Source organism: Pelobates fuscus, chromosome 6 (genome assembly GCF_036172605.1).
Source record: "Pelobates fuscus isolate aPelFus1 chromosome 6, aPelFus1.pri, whole genome shotgun sequence".
Classification (NCBI taxonomy): Eukaryota; Metazoa; Chordata; class Amphibia; order Anura; family Pelobatidae; genus Pelobates; species Pelobates fuscus.
In genome coordinates, this window is record NC_086322.1 from 272,080,037 (window position 1) to 272,101,630 (window position 21,594).

A 21,594-nucleotide genomic window follows, 5' to 3' on the forward strand; every position below is an offset into this window, starting at 1 on the left:
AGATCCGGATTTTTTTGAGCCACGCCCCCTTTTGACGTTCGTTGTTTGAGGGAGGGGGCGGGGCCTCCGCTGACAACATGGCGGAGAGTGACGGGGAGACCCTGGAGTCCTGGCTGAGTGAGTGACAGCGACACACGTCGGGTCACCAGGTGTCATTCAATGGGGGGTGGGGTGTCAGAATCCAGGCCAGAGATCACTCAGAGCATTGCTTCTACACCTCAACTACCTGCCCCTTAAACTGGAAATTCACTTTGAATTCTCACCCTAGCCCAGCGAGGATAGATCATTCTGGACTACATCTCCCATAATGCTCTGACACCCATAATGCTGGCAAAGCATCGTGGGACGCGTAGTCCTAAAACACCTGGGGTGCCGAAGGTTGCCCACGCCTGCGTCTAGTGACTAGCACCGATAGGGAATTCTAACCCGAACGGCAGAATTCAGGCCGAAGTAACCGAGCTGGGACTACGCTAGAGGCGAATTAGCCCAGGGTTTTGGGGTTTGTTTTAAGCGTTATGTCGTCATACAGGTTCCATTTCACTACATTTCAGAGTTTAGTGAATAAGTCCCACAGACGCGGTTATTCGGTAACGTGTAAATAGTCACAGGTTCGGTGGAGCACCCCGGGGGGGGGGGGAGGGGTGTGTGGTGTATGTGTCAATATATACTAACCGTTTCCAGTTTACTCATACGAAAGTCAAATTGAGTTTCGTTCTATGCGAAAACTGCCAACATGAAAACCTAGCTGACTTGAATCATTTTATTTTATTTCCCAACCGTTTACACTTTGACGAATAACCCACTTAGGCTTTCCTTCATCCTGCAATAAGAGGGAGTGACATCATCGTACCTGTTAATGACTGTCAGATATATATACATATATCTCAACTCTAACCGGCACATCTACTTTAACCACCCTATTAAATTATGTTCTATAGAGAAGTAACATGTAGACAGAGCTTCCCTTTAAAGGACCACTATAGGCACCCAGACCACTTCAGCTTAATGAAGTGGTCTGGGTGCCAGGTCCAGCTAGGGTTAACCCTTTTTTCTATAAACATAGCAGTTTCAGAGAAACTGCTATGTTTACCTATGGGTTAAAGGACTACTCTAGGCACCCAGACCACTTCAGCTTAATGAAGTGGTCTGGGTGCCAGGTCCAGCTAGGGTTAACTAATTGTTTTATAAACATAGCAGTTTCAGAGAAACTGCTATGTTTATCAATTAGTTAAGCCTTCCCCTTTTTCCTCTAGTGGCTGTCTCACTGACAGCCGCTAGAGGCGCTTGCGTGCTTCTCACTGTGAAAATCACAGTGAGAGCACGCAAGCGTCCATAGGAAAGCATTATGAATGCTTTCCTATGTGACCGGCTGAATGCGCGCGCAGCTCTTGCCGCGCGTGCGCATTCAGCCGACGGGGATTCAGCGCCCAGCGCTGGAAAAAGGTAAGTTTTACCCCTTTTCCCCTTTCCAGAGCCGGGCGGGAGGGGGTCCCTGAGGGTGGGGGCACCCTCAGGGCACTCTAGTGCCAGGAAAACGAGTATGTTTTCCTGGCACTATAGTGGTCCTTTAATACGTGATTCTTAGAAGCCAGTTACGACTTTTGGCACACCGGACATTGGGGTTTGTTGATTAAATTGGAAATTGTGGAGAATTGAGAAAAAATGTGTCAGATTTTGCGCCCATGTAGCAGATTTGTAAACATTCTGTAATGAAACTTCCTTTACCTACCGTTTGGCGTTTGTGGCTTGAAATAACCAATATTGACAATTTAGGAATTGTTACTCACAATGCTTACAGGATGTGCCAGATATGGTAGAGGAAATGTGTGTTGTGTGATACGTGTTGCTCGATGTGTTTTGTTAGTTTATTGTTATAAATAATCAGTTTGTATTGCTGGCATGCCCACAAACATGACACTCCAGTCCCCAGCTGGCTAAAATGCTTTAGGGGTTAACAGAAGGTCCTCCATGTTTCATTCACAAATATGTTGATTTCAAGACAAATCTGCAATTTTATAAATTAAATTGGAACAATTTGGAAACAACCCTTTCACAGTTAGGTGGGCCTTCTGGCTCACCGTTTGAACGTTCATTCAAGTGGAAGTGAACAAACTTCTGCTTGAACAATCATTAGTCAATATTTCCTTTCGAGAAGCATTCTATTGGGCAATTGCCGCATCTAACCTGCATATTTGCGGCAATTTCCGTGAATGTTGCAATTTTGTCTGAGGAGTCAGGGTAGACTGTGCGATGTAGAGCAGTGGCAAGAAAGGACTTACCGCTGGATAAAAAGGTGTGTGTTTTCGTGTGTGAGGGTTACCTGGCATTTATTGTAGTAAAGAAACACTCCAAATACCAAAACGGTTTTATCATTTATTTTTTTGTAACACTGGAGTCTTCTTTTAGAACCTTTAGCAAACACACATTGCCTTTATTAATACTATCTATTGCTAGCACAGTACAATGTTGGCATATCTCAGTTGTTGTCGTTCGCAGCTAACCCTGTTGGCCTCCCCTGTTATTAGTTCCACACAAATCAATTTAGTGTTTTTGTTTTACTATGCATTCCATCCCATTTTCAAACAGTTGGACAACTTACCTTGTGTCCAGTCCCCTCCTCCATTAAGATCCAGAAGCTCTCCAGTCTGAGCTAGCCAAGCAAGGCCACCCCAGCGATGCCTGCACAGCTCTCAGTAGATGAGGTGATCAGTGCACCCCAGGTTAGTTGTCAAACCATTAGCAAATGGTTTGACATTACTCACCTTATGATGGTGCCACGACACACCTGGCACCATAACCACTACATAGAGCTGTATACAAATATGGTGCTAAGAATGTACCTTTAAATGATTGACGATTATAAAGAGAGAAAAGTTACATTATAAACTACCACAATGATCAACTGTTGTAAACTGGCATTGCAGTGAATGGGTGTAGATGCAAGCTGTCTAGGTATTCATGATTGTCGGCTTGTCATTGTGAACTAACACTGGTCTGTAATGTAAGTAGATGCAAGTAGTCATTATTATTCATTGACACTATTGGTGTTTTTGCCATCATTTCTCTCAACCAAATATTGGTATTTGGAAATGGTAGAATTTGGATGACGTGAGGTCAGTAAATCATTCATCAGTCAAAATGTATCTGTTTATATAACCAATTCCGTTACAGACATCACACTACATCATTTCAACCGAAAGTGTGTTATTTGTGGTACACATGTACCTATACACAAACATTTATTTGGAAGACCAGGTGCCATGTTTTTTCCCAGCTATTTACTCACAAGAACATTTCAGTTTTTATGCATTTATTGTGTAATCGGTCTATTTTTGCTTATGTTATCTTCTGAGATCTGTTTCTTATGCCTTCAGATAAAGCCACAAACCCTTGCAACCGTCAGGAAGACTGGGAGTACATCATCAGCTTCTGTGACCAAGTTAATAAAGAACTGGAGGGGTATGTATGTTGGGATAGGAGGGGGGATAAGGGGCAAGATTTATGTATGGGAGTGTTTGACAGTCTAGAAGGCAGAATACCGTTAGTTACAAACTAACTGAAATCTGAGCACGTTGAAAGATGTTTACTAAGTTAAGAATTTACTTATAGGCAAAGAAGAAAGAATCACAGGCACTCCGAATTCAAGCCGCAGGCAGTTTTATTGTAACAGAATGCAATGCAACGTTTCCACCGTAAAGATTCTTTCTTCTTTGCCTATTATTCTGGGATTGCTGGTCCTGATCCGGAGCACCCGTGGCCGCTGGGAATGAGTGCGGTTTCCACTATCTAGTCTGCTTAAGAATTTACTTATAGACCAAATCGGTGGAAACAAGAAAAACGATTCAAGCAGTTTTGGAAAAGCAATTCATAAACGTGCATCTACTTCCCCGAGTCTGCATAATCTATATTTGGCATTTTGAGTTTAATCGGAAGCGGTCTAGTTGGTCAGTTCAGAGGCAGTTTCCAAGTTTTAATTTCAGCAGTGAATGAGTTATCAAATTGGCATTCCAAAAAAATTACGATCATTTTCAAAATATGACCAGGAACTAGGGACCTGTAATAACCAGCAGGATTAAGGGACCCTTGCTCATACTTGGTTATTAAAGAGTCATAAAGACCACTCTTATGGATTTTTATTATTCGTTATTTTTGCTGTGCCCGAGGTTTACATAGCCAGCACACCTGTTCAGGGATAGCTTGGGTACTGGTTCGTGTGCTCATCAGGTCGGTTTGTTTTGGTTAAAATACAGTTTCACTGTTTCTCTTGAAAGAAGTTAAAGGGACACTATAGTCACCTGAACAACTTTAGCTTAATGAAGCAGTTTTGGTGTATAGAACATGCCCCTGCAGCCTCACTGCTCAATCCTCTGCCATTTAGGAGTTAAATCCCTTTGTTTATGAACCCTAGTCACACCTCCCTGCATGTGACTTGCACCGCCTTCCATAAACACTTCCTGTAAAGAGAGCCCTATTTAGGCTTTCTTTATTGCAAGTTCTGTTTAATTAAGATTTTCTTATCCCCTGCTATGTTAATAGCGTGCTAGACCCTGCAAGAGCCTCCTGTATGTGATTAAAGTTCAATTTAGATATTGAGATACAATTATTTAAGGTAAATTAAATCTGTTTGAAAGTGAAACCAGTTTTTTTTTCATGCAGGCTCTGTCAATCATAGCCAGGGGAGGTGTGGCTAGGGCTGCATAAACAGAAACAAAGTGATTTAAAGGGAAACTCCAGTGCCAGAAAAACGATCCGTTTTTCTGGCACTGGAGGGTCCCTCTCCCTCCCACCCACCAATCCCCGGTTACTGAAGGGGTGAAAACCCCTTCAGTGACTTACCTGGGACAGCGGCGATGTCCCTCGCCGCTGTCTCCGCCTCCGCGACGCTCCTCCTAGTGATTACGTCGGCCGGTGGGCGAGACTAATCTCGCTCACCGGCCGAGGAGACCTAATGCGCATGCGCGGAAATTCCGCGCATGCGCATTACGTCTCCCCATAGGAAAGCATTGAAAAATCATTTCAATGCTTTCCTATGGGGTTTTGAGCGTGCTAGAACCCAGGAAGTGACCTCTAGTGGCTGTCTAATAGACAGCCACTAGAGGTGGAGTTAACCCTGCAATGTAAATATTGCAGTTTATGAAAAACTGCAATAATTACAGTTGCAGGGTTAAGGGTAGTGGGAGTTGGCACCCAGACCACTCCAATGAGCAGAAGTGGTCTGGGTGCCTGGAGTGTCCCTTTAACTCCTAAATGACAGTGAATTGAGCAATGCAATTGCAGGGGGATGATCTATACACTAAAACTGCTTTATTTAGCTAAAGTAATTTAGGTGACTATAGTGTTTCTTTAATGAATCTGAATTACTGTGGCAGCACTTTCAAATAAGGGCATCAAATAGTCCCCTGAATTAAATAAAAACATTGGACTTGATGGAACCAAACCTATAACCAGTGATCTGGTATTGCTGACTGTTTTAATGCATTGGAATATTTTGTATACTTGCAATTTGTGTTGCTTTTTGTTCTGGTGCAGGTAAGCTGATTTTGTTCTTGTTAGTCCTCAGATTGCTGTCAGACTTTTGGCTCACAAAATCCAATCCCCTCAGGAATGGGAAGCTCTGCAAGCACTTACTGTGAGTACTTTCCTTCATATATTCTATATTCATTGCCATACAACATCGACACTAATTTTACTTCACATATTTGAGAGTTCAATATCATGTAGTATAGTAGGTTAGAGTAGAATGCTAATTGCTCTGTCTTTGTTTCCTGTGGCCTCGGTTAGACGATAGTGCTAATTAAGAGAAGAATTTGTGACAAAGTTGCCATGATTGAAGACCCAGAAAAAAATATTTCAATCAGAGAAATTCAGTAGAAAAAATAGATTATGGAACGAGACTATTTATAAAGGGAGAAGCTAGTGAAATAGGTAACGTGAGAGGTGTTAAGTGTGGTAAGTTGGACAGGCAGTAGAAGAACCTTGGAATTGTTATGAGTCCAAATTAAAGGGTAGCCTTGAAGATGTGATGCCATATATCAGCGAAGTACAATATAGAATGGCTGGATTCACAATGGTTGGATCTTCAGCTCCTCCATTATCCTCCGGTATTTGTCTAAATGGTAAATATGAGGGACAAGTGTGTTCAATCAGGATTGTACCCTTTACCACCTTGTAGACGCGCGTGTGTGTGTGTGTTTTTCAGCAACCAATTGCCATTGTGTGCTTTAAACATTCAACTGTACATTTTATTGTGCACCATTTCACATTTGGTTTAGAAAAAAACACGGAGACCTAACTTTGGGTCCCAACCCAGGGCTGATAGAAATCTGTGATCATATTCACTCTAGGTTCTAGAAGCCTGTATGAAGAACTGCGGGAGGAGGTTCCACAATGAGGTTGGCAAGTTCCGCTTCCTCAATGAGCTGATTAAAGTTGTATCCCCAAAGGTCAGTGACTGTAAACATCACTCCTGCAATTCACAAGCATTGAACGCATGTTTAGGAGAAAGCATAGAAGGGCATTTGAGAGGTGTTGCCGTTATTTTTTGTTTTATTTAAACCAATATTTGTTGAACTTGGATTTGTTATATTTTTCAGTAGTTATTTACTTACCTGGCTTAAAGGGATTCTCTAGTGCCAGGAAAACAAACCCGTTTTCCTGGCACTGTAGAATCCTGGAGTGCCCCCCTCCCTTCCGTCCCCCATCACTGCAATAAGTACACTTGCAGGGTTAAGGGTGATGGGAGTTGGCACCCAGACCACTTTAATGGACTGAAGTTATCTTGGTGTCTACAGTGTCCTTTTAACCCCTTAAGGACACATGACATGTTTGACATGTCATGATTCCCTTTTATTCCAGAAGTTTGGTCCTTAAGGGGTTAAGCGAGATTAAGAAAAAATTAAAAGCAAAATTTTATAAGATTTCCCAAATGTATTTATATCAGTAGTTACATACTTCTTTAAAAATAAACTTTAGTTTTTCTAAAAACAGATTTCTAATAAATATATAATGAATCTACACTCACCAGTGGTTTAAGTTGTGTATAGAACTCTCCGAGTTACTTTGTCTACATCCCAATCGCAGATAGGGGTTTGTGAGCTCCTATTATTTTGGCACTATTTGCCTTGTCCAGTTTAATCAGAGCATTGTTCTTTATACACACACTGGAGAGGGGTGAGAAGAGTCAGAACTGGAAAAAAAATGTTCCGCTGCAACGTAAAGTTTGGGTTAGCAATGTATCATCACGTTGACTGTCCAACTTGATGAATAGGAAAACATATTAGGACAAGTATAATTTTCCACTAACTTTATTACTGTGTTTTTTTTTTTGTTTTCATCCAAACAGTATCTAGGGGACAGAGTGTCAGAGAAAGTGAAAAGTAAAGTTGTTGGCCTGCTATATAGCTGGACAGTTGCCCTACCCGAGGAGATCAAGATAAAGGATGCTTACCATATGCTAAAGAGACAAGGTACAGCTTAAAAGATGCATTCTACTGTTTGTACCTCATTACCTTCAGCTACAAATGGACCAGCTAAAGAAGTCAAGGAGTTCTTCTTCCTAATCGATTTAATTTGTTTAAACCTGGCTTCGATTTTTAACATACATGTGGCCAGTCCAGCCTTTAAAAACCTACTACTTCATTCTCTCTGCTGGTTTCTTACCATCTTGATTTGTATCTACCCCATCTTTATTGACAATTAATACTGTTTCTCTGTTAGGCATTGTCATCTCAGATCCTCTAATACCAGTAGATAACACTCTAATACCCTCTCCACCCGCTCGTCCGAAGAATCCCATCTTTGAAGATGAGGAGAGATCCAAGGTGAGGTGGGATTTCTGCAATACATACATAATATTTTTCACATTTGCAGAATAACTTTTTACTTGCCCCATGTAGTTGTTGTGTATTTTGAAGTGATACGCGATCGTTACCAAGAAAGTGTCACACTGCTAGCAATCCATCAAATTGTAGTGTATATGTAGACTGGTGGAAAAGAGGATTGAAGGTTCTGCTTTTGTGAGATTACAGTGCTATCGTAAGGTGTGCCTGCACAGCGAACATGGGAGATAGATGAAATGACTTTAACCCCTTAAGGACACATGACATGTGTGGCATGTCATGATTCCCTTTTATTCCAGACGTTTGGTCCTTAAGGGGTTAATTAAAAGAGAGATCCCATTATAAATGAAGATTTTTTTGGAGAAATTGGATGGTTAATGCAGGTGGTAGGTTAAAGAGTAGGCGATCATATTAAGGTGTTTGTATGGGGAATTATTAGGGGAGTAATTGCTTTTCTAAATAGATGTGGGATAAAGTGATGAGAGAAGGTCAAGGCAGAATAACTAGAGAGGTCAGAGATTATTTAAACAAAAGAACATAGCTGTCTGCCATCTTCTATTTTAGTGTTGGCCTTAGGACCCCCTTTTTAGTTTATTTTTAACTAGTGGGTGTTGTATTAGCAAGGACTTTGTAAGCACCGGTGAATTCATGCCAGTAAGGAGTCACCAGCCTGTGGCTTACCATTTTGTTGTGTCTGGTATTCAGACTTTGTGTACTAGAACAGCTGTTTTGTCTCTTGATGTTACCCCTTTCCCAATAGTCTATGTTTATTTTTGTTTATAGCTTTTGGCAAAATTGTTAAAAAGTAAGAATCCAGATGACCTCCAGGAAGCAAACAAGCTGATTAAATCAATGGTTAAGGAGGTATGTGTGAAACAAAAACAGGTGAGCTCACCAGGCTTTTTTTTAACATATATTTGGAAAAAAAAAAAAAATAATCCCCTCTAATTGACACTCCGAGCACCAGGATCACTACAGCACACTCTAGTGGTTATGGTGCTAGAAATGTCCTCCCCCCACCCCTCCATTGAAGGCAATCAAACCAAACCTGAGGTTGAACAGCTGATATTTTCAGCCAATAAGCTATCTTTGCAGAGTTTAGCTCAGTCATGATACCTATATCTCCTGCTTAGAAGGTCCCTGCTCTCCATTGGAAGTAGTGGAGGTGGGAGCAGCAGCCGGCTACCCCCGATAAGAACTTGGGGATATATCAGGGCACTTCTGGCACCTTAATCACTGCAGCGAGTTGTTCTCTGCATGCCTTTGATAATGGATGAAGTAATACAGTTGCATTCATACAAATCTCTTAATGGTTATTATCTATGTACATTAATCTTTCCTGTCTTCAAAGCAAAACTCTTGCCAACCACTTAGATTGGATCTTAATTTTTTGTGTTCGCCTAACAGGATGAGGTGCGTATGCAGAGAGCGAGTAAGCGTGTTCACACGTTGGAGGAGGTGAATAACAATGTGAAGCTGTTACAGGAAATGCTGATACATTACAGCAAAGAGGAGTCATCAGAGGGAGACAGGGAGCTTATGAAGGTGAGATCTGTGGGGTTTATCTTAGTAACAAGGAGGATATACTTGTGGGCGGGGCTGGAAAAAACTGATGGCATTTTAATTCTTAGATGATGCAGTTGGAGAAGAGGAATTGAATCGGGTTAGTGAGGTGCTAGAGAAAGGTGTTACGTTTAAGAACAACTGTCACCTCAAAAAATATATAATCCTTTCGTTGAGTATTGAAAGAGAATCATATATTTAAAAGAAGTATATGTAGAATATGACGGGACCATTCTGCCATATACATTCATCTTGAGTCAGACAGTGTTTGAAAACAGTTAGTCAGTCTCTATGGTCTTCCCTGCCAGTGGAGTATTTAGGATTTGTGCTGCCCTAGGCAGGACGGTGCTCAGGCACCCCCCCTAATTAAAATTTTCCCCACCCCTTCCTGTCAAGGCTGACAGATGCTCACTCACTGACAGACGCACACACTCATTGACAGACACACACTCTCATATACACTGACAAACAATGACATACACACTGATCAGACACACTGACAGACGCACGCACTCCCTGACCGACTTACACACACATCCACTGACCGACAGACGCACACTCTCACTGATCGACACACACACACTTACAGACACATTCACTTAGACACACACACTTACAGACACATTTACTCACACACACTTACAGACACATTTACTCACACACACTTACAGACACATTCACTCACACACACATTCACTTAGACACACACAAACACATTTTCCAAAAAACAGCCACAAACTATTATTTTTAAATTTTATTTTAAATCCATCCAGCCTCCCTGGAAGAGCTGGAGTGGATTACTAACCTGCGGTCGAGTGGGGCTGCTGGTCAGGCAGGCAGGGGGCAGACAAGCAGAGTAGGCGGCGAGGGAGCTTGAACTTTCCTGCTCAGTTCCCTCGCGCCGCTTAGTGATGCCGGGAGCCGGAGTGATGTCATGCTCCGGCTCCCAGCTTTATTAAGCGGAACGCAAGGGAGCTGAGCAGGAAGAAAGCAGTGCCCCCCAGGACACGAGGCAAACAAAGGATCTGCCTGAGCGTTTGGGGGTGTCTTTTTTTGTCGCCCCCTGCAAAGTGCCACCCAAGGCAAATGCCTTGTTTGCCTTGTGTAAGATCCGTCCCTGTTCCCTGCTATATGGTCCTTTGTAGTTTTTAATCCATGAAGTTAACAGGTTTCTACTGTATTCCCAAACTGAACGATTGCAGGATATTAACATAGATTTCACAGTTGTTTTTGATTTGAGCCATGTTGAAAGGCACTGTTAATAAAACTGCGCTATTCAAAATACAGAACCATCATTGATAAAAGAATTCACGGGAGGTTTTTAGAAGACGTTTAGCAGTAGAAACACTCATGAAAATGCAGCCACCTCCTTGGGCAGCTTTTATAGCAGCGATGGTTGGCCAATTCTGAGCTTTCTGACCGCAATCTGTTTGATCCCAAAAAAAGAGAACAAGATACTGTATATCTCCATGGCAACGTCTAATTTTAAAATTCAAAGATCAGCTTGTGGAAGGGTAGTTAAGTATTGTGCTTTAAGTCATTGTTATACTATGATTTATATTAGCATGGAATGCGAAGTACAGGGAATGAGAATAGCAAGAAATACACGGGGTGGGAAAATGTCTTAGGATGGTCAGGTAAAGGTTAAAACACTAATGATTTGTAGCTATTGGGCTGTGACACTATTTTGAGGGAAAGCAGTTAAAAAACGCATATCAGTGCTTGTGGGGTTGATTCTAAGCCTCATTTACAGCAGTGGGTTTTGGGTGGGCAATTTAAGGTTGAAAATACAGTTGATTTTAATCAATGGCCACTTTTTACATCCTGTGTCTTCAGGAGCTGTTTGAGAGGTGCGAAACCAAGAGGCTCACCTTATTCAAAATGGCCAGTGAAACCGAGGATAATGACAGTAGCCTGGGTAGGAAATCCTTGCAGAATTTGTAACTCTATACTAGATCACAAGAAGCATTAAAACCCTCTGGTCAATATTTAGCTTCATTATCCGTCCCATACAAGAAATGCAATTCTCTCCTTACCTTAATCATATCACCCACCATCCTCCCCATATAATGTTCTCTTTACGTTTCTCCATGCATTTACCTCATTGCCTTCTCCCCATGTCTTTATGGTTTACAGAGCTGCTCACGTGACCTTAGAATGTTGCCACATTGTGTTTCTATGTGTATTTATATGACATGTTATGTGCATGCGTAGGAATCTTTGTCTCCACGTGCTAGCATGCGTGATAATGGATGAATCATTATGTCACATTCAGGGGACATTCTACAAGCAAGCGACAACTTATCGCGTGTCATCAACCTGTACAAGAAAGTTGTAGAAGGTCAAGACATCAATGGAGAATTGGATCTTCCAGATATATCTGACAGTAATGATCCTTCATTCTATATTTCTACCACACACTAAGCATTTATGGCCCCTGTTCTCACTACGCTAGCCTACCCCTTTCTTTTGTCTTTACCTTTGTTCCTTTCTGCTACCCATTACAATTGCATTTATATTAATGGGTAGCAGAAACGAAGAGGTGAAGACAAAAAAATATATAGTTGTCATCTGTTCTGAGGTCTGTTGGTTTACCAGTATAGAAAACTTTAGATAACTATAGTATGACATTTTTTTCTGAGTTTGTTTTAAGACTTTTTGTTGGCATGTGCTATTGCCTTCTGATCCACTACTCTTTGTTACACAGAGTCTTCCTCCAGTAAGGACATACCCACCCTCATTGATCTCGGAGGATTTGAAGCCCCCAGCCCACCGGTGGAGCAAGTTCCCGTAATGCCAGCACAGCCACAGCAGCTGCCAGCTATAATACCCATCCTTCCCCCGCCTCCTCTACTCCCAACACACACAGGCAGCCAGTCATCTCACGCAGATAATGCTTTAATTCAGATGAACAGTATTTCCAGCTCTGTTTGTCTGCTGGATGAGGAGTTGTTGTTTTTAGGTAAGAACCCGACTGTTGTCCTTTTAATTATTCCTGCATAATGTTACCTTCAGCCTTTAGAAAGGTGTTGAGATTTGATTCTACTGTGTTAGCTTAATGAAACGGATTCTGGTACAGCTTTGTCCAGTTAGCTTCAATTACTCCTCACTCATCCACAGGTCTAGAAGATTCAGCTATAAATGAGACTTTAGAAGGGACTTCGGGTTCCAAAAGTGATATGTTGCAGGTATGAGTCTGTCTGTCTTTGTGATGCCCTTAATAAAATCACATGAAGGTATTCAACGCATGAGCAGTGGAGTAGTAATGAAGCATTAAACAAGGTTATTGAAAACCTCACAGACCTTCACAGTCTGAAACTAGAAAGGGAAAGGCTTAAAGGGACACTACAGTCACTAAAACAACTTTAATTTAATGGAGCAGTTTTAGTGTATAGATCATGCCTATAAAGTCTCACTGCTCAGTTCTCTGCCATTTAGGACATCAATTATTTTTGTTTCTGTTTGTGCAGCCCTAGCCACACCTCCCCTGGCTGTAACTGACACAGTCTGCATTAAAACAAAATGTTTTTTTTTTCTCCTGCTCTATAAAATTAACTTTAATCACACACAGGAGGCAACTTCACGGTCTAGCAAGCTATTAAACGTGCAGGAGATACGAAACTTTAAATTAAATAGTCCGTACAATAAAGGAAATATAAAAATTAGATCTCTCGGGGCAGAGCCTGGCAGCCACGCTGAGCGGTTGCACACTACACAATCTCCAAGCCAAAGTGCTCATATACAGCCGAAATCCACTCAAAAAGCCCTAATTATTGCCTGCACAATAGCCCCAGAGACAGGGTCTACCACAGCGGCAACAAGCAACAGAATCTTCAACAGAAATCGTCAGGCTTCTTTCCGGGGATTGACCTGAGGCCTACAGAGGGCAAATCCAGATGGCAAGGGGGAGGCGGACGATCCCTTAGCTGCTGCAGCCGTCTCAGCTGGAGGTCTCCCCGGCATACTCTTCTCCCCCCCTTCCCTGCCGGTTTGGGATATCCCAGCAAACAACCTGCGGCTCAGCAACAAAACGCCAACATTGCCGAACAAGCAAGGAATAGCATGGCTGCCGACACGTGCAACTCCACGCCCAGCTCCCCGCTGCCCTCTATCGGAGAGACTTGATCGCCTACTAACCGACTTCTGGGCCAAACTCGCTCTTCGTAGGGGCACTTCTGAGGCGTAACCACCGGCAAAAATCCCACAGGACGTCGTGCAGCAGCCAGCAAATCCTGGATGGGGCCATGACGCGGCTCGAATAGCGGGGAGGAGAAGGCAAGTGACCCGACCAAAACCTCTACACCACAAAATCAGACCAGCGGTATGCCGCCCTACCTCCAAGCAGCGACCTACCCAGAGAGTACCCCCTCCTGGAGACCACCATTCCACCTGGGAGACTACACTATACAGGGGCACCCCGAGCTCTAGCAGCACTGAGACTGCCATGAGACTGACACAACAGGTTCTCAGGAGTGCACCGGGAACTGGGACTGGCGGGGTGCTAACATTGGAGACCCAAGCCATAAACTACACACCCAGCAACATCTTCCATACATCAGGCGTAGGTTGAAAAACTTGAACCCAATGCCATTGTAACGTAAGCTCCATATTGTGCAGTATATGGCTCTATGTGTTACACTGTTCTCAATCTCTTAACCTACATCACTTCCACTGTTTGAGCACCATACTGCACCTTTTCTTATTATTTCAAGCGCAGAACAATTCCATAGCACACCTCATGCCGATTTCTCTACCTCTCTATTATCCGTGTGCAGTCCCATGCTGTTCAGTACCAGTATAATCCCAGCTTGTTGGCTATTGTTAGGTGATATCTGTCCACTTACATGTCTAACTCTTTCATCTCTTTGCATGGTCAATATGCACGACCTTTGTTATTTTTACTACTTAACTACTGTCTTCAGGTGAATAAGCATGTTATCATTACAAAAGATGAGTGCAGCGCATCTTGACCTTATCTGTTTACATACTGTCATTATGCATCTTGTACTTTTCACTGCACTCCTAAAATAAAGAATTAAAAAAAAAAATAGATCTCTCTTTACAGGAAGTGTTTAGGAAGGCTGTGTAAGTCACATGCAAGGAGGTGTGGCGAGGGCTGCATAAACAAATTGATTTAACTCCTAAATGGCAGATAATTGAGCAGTGAGACTGCAGGGGCATGATCTTTACACCAAAACGGCTTCAATAAACTAAAGTTGGTTTGGTGCCTATAGTGCCTCTTTAAAGAGGAACTGTTGTATTGTTAATATAATGTTTACATAGCCTCTGTATCTAACAAATATGTAATTGTAATTGTGCCGGCTGAAAAATGAAATGGCGAAATACATCTTGGAACTGAGTGCCTACATTTTGACTCTCTGTCAATCACTGTTAAAAGCTCTGTAGTTTGCACCTGTAAAAGTTGTAAACATCTCCTACTCTAATACAATGTGTGCCCTGGCTGTGCCACGACTGAACATGTGTGGTTTGGGTGTATAGCTTTCAAGGCAAGACCATTGACCAATGAAGATTTAAGCTTTAAAACTGTATACCAGATAAAATGTGCAGTTTACATTTGCTAAGTAGCTTTCTTGCCATAGATTTCTAATGTATTAATGCAAGGCCAGCTTTGTGTCTCCCTCTAGTGGTTCTAACTGTGTATGACTCCAACTCTGTCTGTGCATATATGTTATTTGCTCTGTGCTGCCTTGTTTCCTTGATTTTCACTCAATCCATTTTTTCATAGGGGGATGAGGGGGAACTGGATTTCTTTGCTGGACCTCCTTTGTCCTCTTCAAATGTTACTGCCTTGGAGACACAATCATTACAGCCACTGTGTGCATCCACGGTGGCATCGCAATCCTCAGTGTATTCCCCTTTGTTCTCTACTGCTACTTCAGGGCCACCGCCTGTCCCAGCAGGTAGCTTTCCTTCTGGGGGGATTGCCTTGCACGAGCTGGAAATGTTAGGTGCACAGCTACTTGAGGAGGCCAAAAGGTAAGCGTTGTTTAGTATACACATTTAATTTTCTAATTTCTTCAAGTTCAATAATACGTGTTCAACGGTAAATTAATTATTAGTGTTACCATAAATCTTTCTTGTGCTCAATTTATTTCATTTTCAGCTCATCCAGTAAACCTATGTCTTCACCTGTTGGTTTAAGCACCTTGCCGGCCTCCGTTCCTGCAAACCCTCCAAATTCTGTGTCAGCTGCCCCTCCGTTCTATTCGCTTCCTTTGGCTCCTGGAAGCCCCCTCTTTTCCTCACAGCTGCAGGGCAGCCCCCCGAAAGTACCAGTTATCTCCTTAGCAAATGTGAACGTTCCATTGGAATCAATCAAACCCAGTGAGTTGATCATGCAGGTTATTAATAAACCTTCACCCAGCACAGCAATAGAAGCACACTATGAGCCAGAATTCTTACACAGAACCAACATTTTTATAAACATCGGCAGCTTTCATTGCAAGTTTCTCATGAGACATGAGATGATTTGAAACAACTAGTAAGGGATGGCTGATTTATGCATTTAAATATATTTGGACTAAAATGTAATTGTACAGACTTTAACGGAAGTACATTGTACAGTAGGGCAATAACCTACTAGCAAATGAAGTTTAACAAAGTCTGTCAAATCTGTTGTTTCTCTGCTGTTCATAATTGTAGTCTTGATACACATTCTCTCATCTTACTAATATTGCGGTCATTAATATTAATAAGCCCAAATACTAATATATGCTGCTACCCCTGTAGGTACCATCTTACCTATCACTGCGTATGACAAGAATGGTTTCCGAATCCTGCTGCATTTTGCCAAGGAGTGTCCCCCCGCTCGCCCGGATGTCCTGGTGGTAGTAATATCTATGCTTAACACGGCGCCCTTGCCAATCCAGAACATTCTCCTGCAGGCTGCTGTACCCAAAGTGAGCAGGTCAACCACCTGAAACTTGTCTCGGTGCAAGTTTTGCTGGGGGTAACAGTTTTTGTTATTTGTCATTTCAGACAATGAAGGTGAAGTTGCAACCTCCGTCTGGCACAGAGATGTTACCCTTTAATCCCATTCAGCCTCCTGCGGCCATTACACAAGTCATGCTGCTGGCAAACCCTCTGAAGGTAATGTGTGAAGATGGAGGGTAATAAGGAAATTAAGTGTCCTTAAAATTCATATTTTTTATTTTTAAATCCTAACTTTTAAAACTCTAATTGCAAACTCTTGGTACTTTCATAGAGAAGTTAAATAATACTACACTTTTGCATAGTTGTAGATCCACTATTTTGTGATCTGTACATTTCTTGCCCTTTACATAGTGGAGGTTATTGGGAGTGTAATGTATAATATACTATGTTTTAGTGACAGTCTTCGTATTTTCTTTTCTACTTTAGGAAAAAGTCCGTCTCCGGTACAAGCTGTCTTTTACGCTAGGGGAAGAGTCCTACACGGAGGTGGGCGAAGTAGACCAGTTTCCAGAACCTGATCAGTGGGGGAAGCTATGACCCAGATTCCGTTGTAAATCTAGTCCTATGACAAGGAACCGGAGGTGACATGACCTTGAGGTTCAGATTGTTTACACGTCTTGTCTGCACTGTGTCTGTTTGAAGGATAAACTGAACTCAAACCAATAGATAAGAGACCCTCAATGCACTTTAATCTGACTTTCTTGAGTGGACCATTTCCTGATGCGTTCAACCTGTATAGCAGGCATGTCAAAATGTGGACCCTCCTTCTCTTTTTTTTTTTGTCTTGCAGATTCTTTCATTTTCATGACAATTAACCCACTCCAAATTTGTAAATACATTTGAATTGAAGAACTGCATTGTGCCCCTCCCCCCAAATATTTAGGAGACAGACCGACTCCTGTGATTTTTCAGCCCTGCATTTATTTATGCACAAAACCTAAATATTTTCACATATATACTCTTTGTGACCTTCTGAGCCAGAGGTTAGAGGCAGACAAAGAGTAGACAGTAAATAGGTAAGACATTAAAAACATACCCACTTTATAACTGCTGTTTTCTTGATCAGCCTCAACGTAATGACTTGTGGTCAGAGGATTAATGGCCATTGTAATTTTATATTCTAGACAGTATTATTAGAATAGTTATAGATTTATTAAATTTGGAATACGTGTGCATCTAGACATCATGTAGTTATGAGCCCTTCCAAAAGAGGTGAACAAAACATGTCGACCTGTTTGTTCAATGTTCATATGCTTGGCAGATAAACTATATTTCTGTATACTTCTGATATTCATTGTAAGAAACTGGATTCTAGAGGATGTTTAATACAACACTGTGAGATTCTTGGCCATGTTAGGCTAGGCAGAGAAGATATATTCTGTGACTTCAGATCCCATGATATTATCCAGTGTTAGAAAATAGATCAGGCAAAACACTGCGACATTCACGGTCCAAAAAAAACAAAACATATTAAGAGACAAATTGTAATCACAACTCAGAAGATGTTAGAGGGCTTTAGGTCTGCGTGCTCTACAGAGCTTTTCTTACATAAAATAGACAAAAAAAGAAAAGTGTGTGTGTATAAGCATATAAATATGCATAGTATGTAGAGGGAATTGTTCCTCTGTATTAATGTTGTGAAAAAAAAGTCTGTTTCCTAGATGCAGCCTTTAGATAGCTTTCCGATGTGCTTAATTGTATCTTGTACATTCTTACTACCATCTTCCTTTTATCGGACTTGTTAATTAGACCTAATAAATGCAGTGACAGTATGCTGTCCTGTGCAGATACACAGCTCTATTCCTCTTCTCATGGTAAGACCAGATGTCCCTCTATATATCTAAACTGATTTTATGTATTTTATCTGTTTATGCACACTTTATCTTTTGTCGGTCTTTAGGCTAGCCAATGGCGGGGGATTATAAGCAGTAGTTCTTATTTTCAAGTCAAGAACACTCCAAGCACCAAAAACACTACAGAGTGCTGAAGTGGTTCTGGTGTTGAGAGTACCCAGGTGCCTTCCCAGGGGAAGTAGTTCAAGCATTTGCTACCAGTTTAAAAACTCATCTGGGGTCCACTGGATGCCAGTGACATCCTCTAGGGAAATTTAGAAGCTTCCGTTAGCTCTCCTCTGCTTAGCCTCGCTGTGTCAGCTGGTTGCTCTCAGTGGAAGAGGTGAGTGGTACCCAGCGGGCCCCGGGTAAGTTGTTAAATCATTTGCTTTACTTATATTGAAGGGGGTACCAGCACACACTGGCACCATAACCACTATACTGCTGGACTGTCCCTTTAATTACACTGGCTATGTTAAGGGGCTACTGTTCCATCTTAAAGGAACACTCCTGTGTGGACTTTTAGCATTCATTTTTGTAATGCTTATAAAGTCTATTTTACTAGCATGCAATTCTTGGAATACTTTCGAAATCTCTCCATTTTTTTTCATGCTGTGAATATGATCTGATGTCAATTTAAATCTGAAAACACCCGCAGGTTTAGCAATTTAAGGCACACTTCAGTCCATAGAATTGAGGGACCCCATTGCATTTAGAGTTGGTGCTCTAGCATTTTAGACCAACCTCAACTTGAATCTCCCCCACCCCCAACTAGATTCCAGACAATCTTTTAGAGTTGTAGATAAATGGATTGCTATATTCAACCAAACCTAAAACTGTAAAAAAAAAAAAAAAAAAAAAATTACAGTATAGAGGTTAAACAAATACAAGGCCATTGACTGCAAGCGGAATGTTGGCAAAATACATTGATATAATGGTTGTGTATGTACGGGGTGAGGGAGGAATCCTCATATTAATGTGGACTCCAATAATGAGTTATTGATATGGAAGGGCGGCCGACAAGTCCTGTAATTTATGTTGTGTAAAAATGTATTGTCACAAACTGCAGAACTGAAGTGAGAGTATCTTTTAAATGCTGGCGCTTGCATGTTGAATAAATATTTTGTCTCATATAAAGCATTGCGTGTTACTTCCTTCCTTAACCGGGATCCACACAATATAAATAATGTGTAAAGGGGTATGGAAAATGTCAAAACAGGGGACATTATATGAATTGTGCACACTCTTCGTTTATTCTTCTTAAATCATAACTTTCTGTGCAGTTTATTTTAACGTGTTGTGAAGCAGGAATTATGGTTTAACATATTGGATCAGGCACTACACGGGGAGCATCTGTTCCTTCCTTTCCTGCATTCAGTTGGTTAATCAAAGTGTTGGCTTATTCCAATTACCATGGTGGGAAAATGGCTAGTAAATGCCCCAGTTTCATGGAGTTTGAGACTTATTTATCTCTTCCCTCAGTCATGTTCCTTCAAATTACAGAATACGTTCTCCATTGAAAATGTCAAAACAGAAAACATTGGCTCCAAAACTCACTTAATTCGTTTTTCCAAGGACGTGTGTTCTGCGTAGTAAGGGCAAGTCTGGCAAGTGCAAAAAACATTCACTGGCTGCATCTACTGCAAGATATAACAAATCTATTTCTGTGTTCTCATGGATATCAAGGATTTGTTTTTCTGTTTGTCATTGCCTTCACATTGGTTTGTGTCTGAAAGGGTCCTTTCCTCTAGGATCAAATTTGACAATTTCTCTGACAGGAAACGAGACAGAGGAGCCAGCTCAAGTGACACTTCTTGAGATTTTTTTTTATTATTGTTGTTGTTGTAAATTCTTTATTTTGTCGCGCAGGTGAGTACAAAAACATATACAAACGCCACAACAGCGTACAAGCGCATTTAAACATGCTGAATAGTGGTACAGATATGTGAGCATTTGTGTTCTTTGGTTCCGTGTTTTTCGTCAAGCGCCATTACAGCGTTCATTAAGATGCATACAGGTTTAACATTGGTGTGGCTGTGCGCACTGTTTAAACATAGACAAACTTGATAATAACAGGCTGAACAGAAATGATGAATTGCTGCAGTACTATAGATTACCACTGTATAGTTAAGCCTACAGGTCTGACGGAAAACAAGGTAGGAGCATCAATGCTAAGAATTATATGACTTGTAATTTATAAAGGCAGGATCGTCAATATTATGAGATATGTGACTCATAGGTTATAAAGCTAAGGTTAAGGTCTTCTTCACCTATCTTATTCTAGTAGTTTGGAATTAATGTTGCGAGTCAGTTTCCAATTCCTTACATGTGACTTTTTAGAAAGCGATTCCCCAAATCTCAGCTTCAACCCGGATTCTCCTATAAACTCTGTTCAGATATGGGTTGTGTCTGCATCCAGTCGCCCTTATTTGCCATAGAGCGAATGCTCAGCTCCTATCCTCCCGTCAGTTTGTTGTGTCTTGTCTTGGAAACTGGTTCTCCATGTGTCTGTTCCCATCCTACCTCTGTCTTTCGGCCTTTGTTTAAGTCGATATATCGTGTCTATGTGAGTTGCTTCGTGTCATGTCTAGATATCATGCGTCAGCGTGTTCGGGTCCTCCAGGCTCCGGCCTCCTCGGATGCAAGTCACACCGCATTTACGTAGTCCCTCAGAAAAGTTACGTGAATATGATGTGGTAGGTAAAGCGAGAGGGTGGGGGTGTGGGGTGGAGGATAACATGTGTCGAGGTACGCCCGGGCATCCCAAGTCCTCAGGTGCTGTGTTGTGTGTTCGTGTCTCCCTAAGTTCTGGGACGTGGGAGATAAACATACCATGGGGTCCAGATGTCGACATGCTTGGTGCTTCTCCCTATTAGTTCTGCATACCGCGCCTCCGCTGTGTGTATTTTCTCAACTCTCTGTAGCCACTCTGCAATGGTTGGTGGATGGGTTTGTTTCCATCTAACTTGTATAGATGCCTTTGCTGCGTTAAGCAGGTGTCTTAATATCGATTGTTTGTATTGGGCTATCGAGCCTTCCGTGTAGTGTAGTAGGGCCATTTCTATGCTAAATTCTGGTATTTCTCCCAAGATTGTCGTAATTTCCCTCTTTATGTCCTCCCAATATGGCCTAATCAGCGCGCAGTCCCACCAGATGTGCCTTAGGGTGCCTGTTTGGGTTTCGCATCTCCAGCATGTATCTGCGGTTCCCCTAAATATTCTGTGTAGTAGAGATGGGGTCCTATACCATTGAGAGGTTAGCTTAAAGTTGACCTCTTGATATCTTGTGCTTATGGAGCTTTTGTGCTGCAATATTAATATCTGTTCCCATTGTGCCTCTGTGTATGTCCTATCTGTCAACTCTTCCCATTGTCTCTTAAACGCATTTTTACTTGTGTGGTCTCCTGT

The 21,594-nt window shown here is 41.8% G+C and overlaps 1 protein-coding gene across 2 annotated transcripts; it reads left to right on the top strand.

Moving 5' to 3' along the window:
• Nucleotides 1–49: 49 nt before the first annotated feature.
• On the top strand, nucleotides 50–18,130 carry GGA3 (golgi associated, gamma adaptin ear containing, ARF binding protein 3). 2 transcript variants are annotated; one of them, XM_063459149.1, is made up of 17 exons: nucleotides 50–117; nucleotides 3,375–3,459; nucleotides 5,554–5,629; nucleotides 6,345–6,443; nucleotides 7,343–7,466; nucleotides 7,717–7,820; nucleotides 8,622–8,702; nucleotides 9,246–9,383; nucleotides 11,238–11,319; nucleotides 11,677–11,787; nucleotides 12,109–12,363; nucleotides 12,522–12,589; nucleotides 15,148–15,398; nucleotides 15,526–15,746; nucleotides 16,152–16,321; nucleotides 16,401–16,511; nucleotides 16,782–18,130. In XM_063459149.1, exons 1-17 carry the CDS (start codon nucleotides 78–80, stop codon nucleotides 16,890–16,892), a joined length of 2,127 nt encoding a protein of 708 aa, XP_063315219.1. In that variant the 5' UTR covers nucleotides 50–77; the 3' UTR covers nucleotides 16,893–18,130. The 2 variants fall into 2 exon arrangements, with proteins under 2 accessions (XP_063315219.1, XP_063315220.1); XM_063459150.1 differs by lacking the exon at nucleotides 50–117 and having other exon boundaries at nucleotides 3,403–3,459; nucleotides 5,561–5,629.
• The last annotated feature ends 3,464 nt before the right edge of the window (nucleotides 18,131–21,594 follow it).